Source organism: Lutjanus erythropterus, chromosome 19 (genome assembly GCF_056507025.1).
Source record: "Lutjanus erythropterus isolate fLutEry1 chromosome 19, fLutEry1.hap2, whole genome shotgun sequence".
Taxonomy (NCBI): Eukaryota; Metazoa; Chordata; class Actinopteri; order Lutjaniformes; family Lutjanidae; genus Lutjanus; species Lutjanus erythropterus.
The window spans coordinates 19,933,094-19,941,104 of record NC_139335.1 but is presented as its reverse complement, the minus strand read 5'-3'; the positions used below and the strand labels follow the sequence as shown (position 1 = coordinate 19,941,104).

General features: G+C 44.6%; 1 protein-coding gene across 1 annotated transcript; it reads right to left on the bottom strand.

Moving 5' to 3' along the window:
- Positions 1-3,631: 3,631 nt before the first annotated feature.
- On the bottom strand, positions 3,632-7,669 carry nfil3-2 (nuclear factor, interleukin 3 regulated, member 2). Its single transcript, XM_084743871.1, has one exon. The coding sequence runs from the start codon at positions 7,610-7,612 to the stop codon at positions 5,741-5,743; it is 1,872 nt and encodes a 623-aa protein (XP_084599997.1). The 5' UTR covers positions 7,613-7,669; the 3' UTR covers positions 3,632-5,740.
- Between the last annotated feature and the right edge of the window lie 342 nt (positions 7,670-8,011).

The following is an 8,011-nucleotide window of genomic DNA, read 5'->3' as shown; positions in this document are numbered from 1 at the left end:
TTGACAGCTCTCCTGCTTAAATTTGCTCCTTATCAGCATCCAGCTCAGGTCACTGTACACTCGGTACAGTATGTAATGTCAGATGTGACATACAAAGCAAATGTGGTCATGGTTGCACTCCACAACATGCAGGCAGGGGAATTCTTTGCTCGTGTTACCTGAATCTGACCTGGCTTCACAGGCATCCTGGAGCCTGCCCCAGAAATGTGTCAGAAGCTTCTAGTGTGTCACCTTGGAAACCAACCAGATCTCTGTGGTCGTGGGGTCCCCCGTGTTCCCTTCTATTCCACTCCCGCCCCCTTGCTCCTTTCGTGCTCCACTAACCTAAACTTTCCCCAGGCTGCCAAGGGGAACCAGGTAACACGAGAGCCCCATTTCTGCTCTGTTTGCCAGGAGCACCTCTGCTGCCAGAGACAAACAACAGTGACACGAACGGAGCCATAACCTTCATCGATCCATCCACCAGCGCGCTCCCCTCTCTTTACTTCTCCTTTTCCTCTCTCCTCCCTTCCCGCGTGCTCTGACCTACTTTTCTTCCTGACCTGTTTATACAAGCTCGGGTGCAGCAGCCGTTCAAGTCAAATCAGGAAAATGGGAGACGCAGCAGAATGCTGCAGGGAGTGTCACCTTGACACAATCCCACGGGTGCTGCGTACAGTAGGGTGGCTATTGTGAGGAATCCCATGTTTACTGACTCCCCAAAAACCATAATCATTCTGGGACAGCAGTGTGCGTGTGATTTTTCTTTTTGCACGTGTGTGTGTGTGAGGGAATGTGCATTGGCATTTGTGCGTGCATGCATGTATTTGCTTGTGTGTGTGTGTGTGTGTGTATCTGTGTATGACTGAGAGTATTGTGAAGGGCATTGATGCGTCAGTCTCAAAGAGGTGCTTTGTTTGCAGCCTTAGATCAAGTTAGTGCACTGGGTTAACTTCCCTCCCCTCCCGTACACCCCCCTCCCCTCCTTCCCCCTTTGCCGCTCCTCCCTTTGCCCTTCATGTTGTTATGAACATGACCTCGTTTTGGTTTATGAGAGGGCAGAAGACAAAGAGAAAAATGTATGATTTAAGATCAGACCCGCTGCATACACTAATTGAGTAATCAACCCATTTTTAGGGACCAGTTGTGTAATAACACCACTACAAGTTCATATGCTATTGCACATGTGTTGTAATTAATTCCTATAATTTGCATTAAAAAGAAGAACTATTACATGACTATTAACTACTAATTATTTGTTTGCACTTTATTTTACAGTACACTAATAAGAATAACAGGGTGCATCAAATTAGACAAAAACTGGGAATATGTTCTTTATTTAACAGTAGCTATACTCTAATTAGAAACCATACAACTAAAGGTGCAAGAATAAGACATCAGTCTTGGCTCCTCTGCTAGTTGTGTAGGACCAGCCAAAGAAGGTGTGTCTCAATTAGTAGTTATGTGGTTTCACTTTAGTTTACAGTGTAATCTGCCCCTAATTACCCAGGAATAAACTTTAATGGGGGTCAGATAAAGAAGATATTATTTATAGTTTTTGTCTAATTTGATACAAATCATGTCTGGTTAGATGTTATTTATGTACTGTAAAATAAAGTACAACCGACCATTCATATTGAGGCTGCATACTCCTTTGATAACACAGCAGCCTTTTCTGTGTCAGTGCAAAGAATGCAGTGGGACTAGGCCAGGAGGCTGGCGGGACAGTTGAGCTGGCAGCAGCAGTCAGAGGCTCAGACTGTCTCTGCCCTGGCTTTGTCCTGCACATCACAGCATGCTGCTGACTCTCTCAGTTCGGATATAGGCTGTTTAGTTTGAAACATGGGCCAGTCTGTGATGCTCTTCTGCTATAAATATTCTGGGTTTCAGGGGGTGGGAGGGTACACCTGTTCAAGTTGTCACAACAAAAGCGAGCCTTTTGGCTTCATAGGCCAGTGTTGTGTTATAGCTGAGACGCATTTAAGAAGGGAGAGTGATTTTATTCATGTTCGGCTTGTAATTCACGCCGTCTTTTTAATGTCCGCCTAAGGTCATGTAGAGTGTGGCATCAAAGAGATTCAAACATGAGTATCAAGTGCCGAGGACTGTGTGTACCTAATGCGAGTGCAATATTTGATGGCATTTTCATGCGTTAAGCTCATGTCTATTAGTAGAAGTAGGCCAGTGTTACATCAGACAAGCTTGTCAGGGAGTGTGCTGGCCCCACCGGACAAAGTGTGTCAGTGTGACGCTCCTCTCATTGCAGATTAGCTTCTGATACTAAAAAGAGTGTGTCACCCATGGGAAATGGTTCTATACGAGACTATCTCTGCACAATGGAAAGAGGGTGTGCCTGTTAAGCTTCACTTTTCTCTAAATCTGAAGTCTTTGAGAAAAGTCAAAAAGGTCTGAAGCACAATCAGCCTTACAGAACACAGGGACATGCCTTTATATAATATGACTTTTTTTTTTTATCTGTTCTTGAGGAATATAAAACATTACAAGCAAGTATGGTAATAATTCTTAATTCTGCCTTAATTTATTGTGTTTGGTCACTGATGGTGACTCATTCTGTTCTGTCAATCAGTGAGCAATATATTACCTAACTAGTGGATCTGGCATAAGGTTTGTAGAACATCCTCACAGCAGAAAAGATGATGAGCCAGGCTGCCAGTGTGCTGCCCACAGACTGTGATTGCTCTGTTAACATTCACTGCTGCTTAAAACTGAAGAGTTTTGAACAGATCGAAATGGCTGACCAGTTCAGTGTTAGTTTTGCTTTGCTTAAAAAGTCTAAAATCCAATCATTTGAATTTTAAGGCTTAAAATGTAAATATGATTTTGCCAGGTCTTCAAAATTGAGTGGATTAGTTACCTTTATTTTTATGCAAGCTGCATTAACTTCAATCCCACTTTTAAAAGTATTTTGGGGAAGATTACTTATTAGTACAGATCGTGCTGTACCTATAACCACAAATGCAAACTATGCAGCCCAGTTAGAATTAGTTGGAGCACAACCTCTCTTCTTGAAGTAATAAGTTGAAATAGTTTCTGTTGAAGGAGAACTGTAATAATTAGAGTTAAAATTAATAAATGTTCACTGAAGAAGTAAGTGTCTGTTTATGAGTCACAAGAAATCATTAATAATCTTTTAGGAGTTCTGAACGGTTAAACTGAGCAAAATGCTAATGTAGCCTGGCAGGCAGCAACTGAACTCAAACTCCAGAGTGTATTATCAGACCAGTGAGCTTTTGTTTTCAGGATAACAAGCTTAGCTTTACATTGTCAGAAGACTGACAGTTATAAGTAGCTGATCAACTTACATAGTAGGACTCAACATTGCTTGTTACTGTCAATTTACAATGTTGTGTCTGTCTTGTTCTCTTGCAGTGCTCTTGCAACCTGGCTGACCTCCCTCGAGTCCGGGTAAGAGGGGGTGGGTGGAAACAACTTGCTTCAAACATAGATAATTTATTAAATAGGATTTCAATCTTTTTAAAATAGTCTCATGCAGTCACATGAAAGTGTTATGTATTGTTTCAAAAATTATTAATTTAAGTCTTAAGTCGATAATGAGTGTGTTTGTAGCATCTAAACAGGTTTTACTGTGCTAAAGCACACAAGCACTGGTGAAAGAAGAGAAAAACAGGCCTTTTTCATGATATGTTGATAGGGTCAACATTCTTTTTATTTTATTTTTCGATCTTGAAATGCTCCCATCTTCCACAATGAACATTAGTGTCTTTACATACATATTCATGTCAAAAGGAAGCGATGGTAATGACCAACCAGACCAACCACCACCCATCTCTAAACACCACACTATCTTTGCCTGTTTCTTTTTTTTTGTCCTCTTGTCTTTTTCATAAAACCATCAGCAAAAACCACAAACATTACTGATTAATACACACTGAAAAAGGGGGGGAGGGGTGAGGAGGAATGAGGCAAATACATGTCATCACAGTCAATAGGAGAAAAGACACAGTATAGAGGAAAACAGAACAACACCTCGACGAAAAAAGAGGATATAAAACCAATGAAATAAACATTACAGTGTTGTTCAAGGGTGGGGGGAGCTTTACATTTATACACAAGCACCAAAAAGCCAAACATGGTACATAGACTTTTGTTAAACTAAGATCCAGTGCAGGCAATTCATCACTGCCCAGTAGCAGAACTACCATGAGAAAGGGATGAATAACCCCTGAAATGAATAATGGAGGCACGTGGATAACAAGGGGGGGTCCTTCTCTTTATTAAGTCAAGCTCAGATCGTTGTCAAGGAATTTTAACATTGGCACCAATTAGAGGATGTGAGATTTTTTAGCTTTCATGTTACAATAACTCAGTCATCTGATGTCTAGTATAAACCTGGAGGGCCACCCTTGGTCACGCTACAAAACCTCATCTCGTGTCAGTAAATGTACAGTATCTGTGGAGAGCTCTCTTAGGTTACACAAAAGGAACTTGTTCAGAATGCAGTGCACATTTGCATGAATGTGAGCTCCTGCTTCTGCCCCCAAGCATCCCATGCCTACATTACAGTTCAAAACTCAAGGCTGCGGTATGTATCTAAAAAGGTCTGTACACATTCTCCGTCTATGTTCCTGTGGGCTTTTCTACAGTGATGGGCGTGTGGAGAAGAGGGAAATAAATACATTGGGCCAGTGAATGGTAACAACAAGATATGGTTGATAAAGCTCAAATAAACTAAAGGCTTAGAGCCTGCAGCTGGTGAATTCCACCGAATATTTAAAGGCTGGTTAAAGGTTAAGAAATCCAAACATTTTAATGAGGACCTTGCCTCAGGAAACAACATGTTCTCCATTCAGTGCTGTTGGCGCTCCAAACTGGACGGCCATTTCTGTGTAAACAGGGCATTAACAAATGATTAATGCTAAAGCTTAACAATCAAGAGAGAGGTGTTTTAATTTGAATGGGTCCTGTAGCGACAGCGGACAATGTGGCTGTACAGCAATTCATAATAGGATGGTCACTTTCAAAACCCTCTTTTACCATTGCAGGTTTGTCGCATTTTTGTTGAATTTGTATTCAAATTTTCTTTGTAAAATATATATTTATAATAGATACATATATTCATATATCACAGTAATATACAAACCAAGTGCTTAAAAAATAAAGGTGATGGCGATCTTTTGTGAAATAATGGAGATGGTTGGGGAGAGTATGGGTCGGTAGAGGTAGGGTCTGGGAAGAGGTATGGAACTTGTTTATTTGTAGTGTTAGTGCTTCTTTGGTCGAGGGAATGTCCCCAGTGTACGTTTGCATTTGATTTTTAATTAAGGCAGATAGCCATACATGTGTATGTTTGTCTACAGTCAGATATGTACCAAATTCATAGTACTGATAAAGCTCAAAACTTTTTGTTTTCCTACATTCCTGTTTAAGTCTTCAAAATGTTGATGTATGCTGATGCACTGTGTTGTATATCGTTGGATGACAAAAGTAGAAAAGCAGGCAGTTCCATTCCTCCTCTCATCACATAAACAAAAGTGCTTCTGTATGTATGTAATGGATGTAAGAAATGACAAATCTGTACAATATATACAAATATGATACAGCCCTACATGATGTCCAGCCTTTTTGGTGATATTTGGGGTGAGGGAGTAGAAAAGCCCAGCTTCCTGTCCAAACGGCTCGAGGAGGGGATTTGATTATAGGGCAAAGGCATGATGGCAGGGTAGTTCTTAGAGGAGAAATGTCTTTTAAGTTGTGACAAGTCCTTAAAAGCCAGTGTCACCTAATCTCGCCTCTTGTTTCGTCGTCCACCTGTCTCCTTTTTCCCACTCTCCTTCCTGGCCCCCTCCCCCGCTGAGGCCACCTGTTTACAGGCTCCACCTGGACTCTCCCGTTTAATGTTCTGCTGTGTGGGCAGGAGAGACAGGTAGGGGTGCTGGGGCAGGGGAGGCGGCGTGGCAGAGGGTGGGGTTGTCGGGGACTCCTGGCCGGAGCAGTTGCCGCTGCTCCCAGTGCTCATGGCCCGGTGTTTGAGTCTGAGTTTGTGAGGCAATGCCGTGCCCTTCACCTCCCCCTGGGGATCTCGTCCCTGGGCCTGAGAGCAGGCCTGGGAGGAGAGCGGAGGTGAGGCAGGCTGGTGGATGCCGGTGAGATGTTGGTTGTGGTAGCTGCCCATATCTGAGCAGGACGAGGAGGGGGACTCGTCGTCATCCGTGGAGGCCTCTTTATCGGAGCTGCGGGGATCTCCGTCACTGGATGAGGTGTCCTTGCTGGAGGAGCCTGATTGGCCTTGGTAGTAAGGCTCGCTCCTGGGCCCACCTTCATAGGTAAGCACAGGCGGCTCTTCGTCTTGGGCACTGAGGTATGAATGATGAGGCTGCTGGAGATGGTGGTACAGCTGGGAGTGGTTGACCCCCTCCAACTGTTTGTGGAGGAGCTCTGCAGACGAATCGCTCTCCTGCTGGTGCTGCTGCTGCTCCTGTTGTAGGTGCTGCTGGGGAAGTGGGCACACTCTGTACACCTGTCTGTCTCCAGCCTCATTACGGCTGTCTGAGAGCTCATATGGCGGAGAGTCTAATGTCTTCCTCTCCAGCTGTTTTGTCACCTCAGCCAGTGTCTCTGTGGAGCTCTCAGTAATGGACTGGGACAGTCGGCTGCTGCTCTGCTTCTGGGCTGCCTTCAAATCAATGTCCTGGGGCCTCGTCAGGGTGTCCACAGGATAGGAGGCACTGCTGGAGCCGTAGAGAATGACACTCCTCTGGGCAGCAGGTGGGTGAGGGGCAGGCTGGCTGACAGTGTTGATAGCGGTTACAGGCTCCTGATGGGGCTGTTGTTGTTGTTGGTGAAGGTGGTGTTGCTGCTGTTGCTGCTGTTGGCTGTGATATGCAGCCTCCAGCTCCTGAGAATGCTGCTGGATCTGGTGGTGAGTTGGCACGGAGGCCAAACCACGATGGATGTTGAACATGATCTGGGTGGTGGTGCCATTGGCAATGTCCATCTCCAGCCTGTCACCCTCCTGTTTGATCTCAAAAGGAATCGGCTCAGGGCTGTCCCTGGAGGAGCCGTCGGACATGTCAGAGAGGGAGCCACGTGGGGAGTATTTCACCAGCTGCCTGTGGCCTTCACCGCGTCCCGACTGCTCTGTTTCTGAGGAATCAGAGTTCATCATCACCTGAGAACCGCTAGAGTAACCACTGGAGTAGTACTGAGTAGAAGAGGATGAGCCCCCGTTTCCTGTGTTGTTGCTCCCACCAATCTGCTGGCTCTTTTCGATGTAGGAGGCAGTGCTTATAAGGCCAAAGCGCAGCTTCAGCTGAAGCAGCTCCGTCTTGAGCCTCACATTCTCATCATTCAGTGCAATGACACGGTTCTCTAAAACCATATCATTGAGACGTCGCTTCTCCCGGGAGCGCTTTGCTGCCTCATTGTTTTTGCGTCGTTTCTCCCAGTAGGAGGCATCCTTCTTCTCATCGGAAATGAACTCACGCTTTCGCCTGCAGGTCATGTTGGGTTTGGGCTTGATGAGGCGCCCCAGGCGAGCTGGACTTCCTTGGACAGAAGGAGACTCTTCAAATCCATTGAAGGTCTCAAGGCAGTTTAGGTTGTTCCCTGAGTTTTTGTTTATCGTTTTGAGAGCTGATGTCAGATTTTCCATTCTTGTATAGTGGCAGCCAGTTTGAAATGTTTCTTGGCAACTGGAGAAGAACCAGGTCAGGGGGGGGAGGAAGGGGTGGTGATGACAACAACCAAAGTTCTTGGTCTGTTTATTGCAGGCTCAGTATAGTTATGCAGACTCAAGTGTCCAAATTAGCCAAAAAGATAAAGAACAGCTGGAGCTCAGCATTAGCAACCCTCATTTATCCTCTTGAAGGGTTTTTGGTTCAGTGTCCAGACTCTTCAAAGTATCACAGACCCTAAGTGGATCAGATCAGTCTTGAAAAAGCACAAATGTCCTTAAAGTTGAACGGATGAGGAAAATTTCTTCTTTTTTTTCCCTCCTGCTTTTCTGCTGTCAGTTGTTAAAGGTTTAGCATAAGAACAGCACACTGAGCTA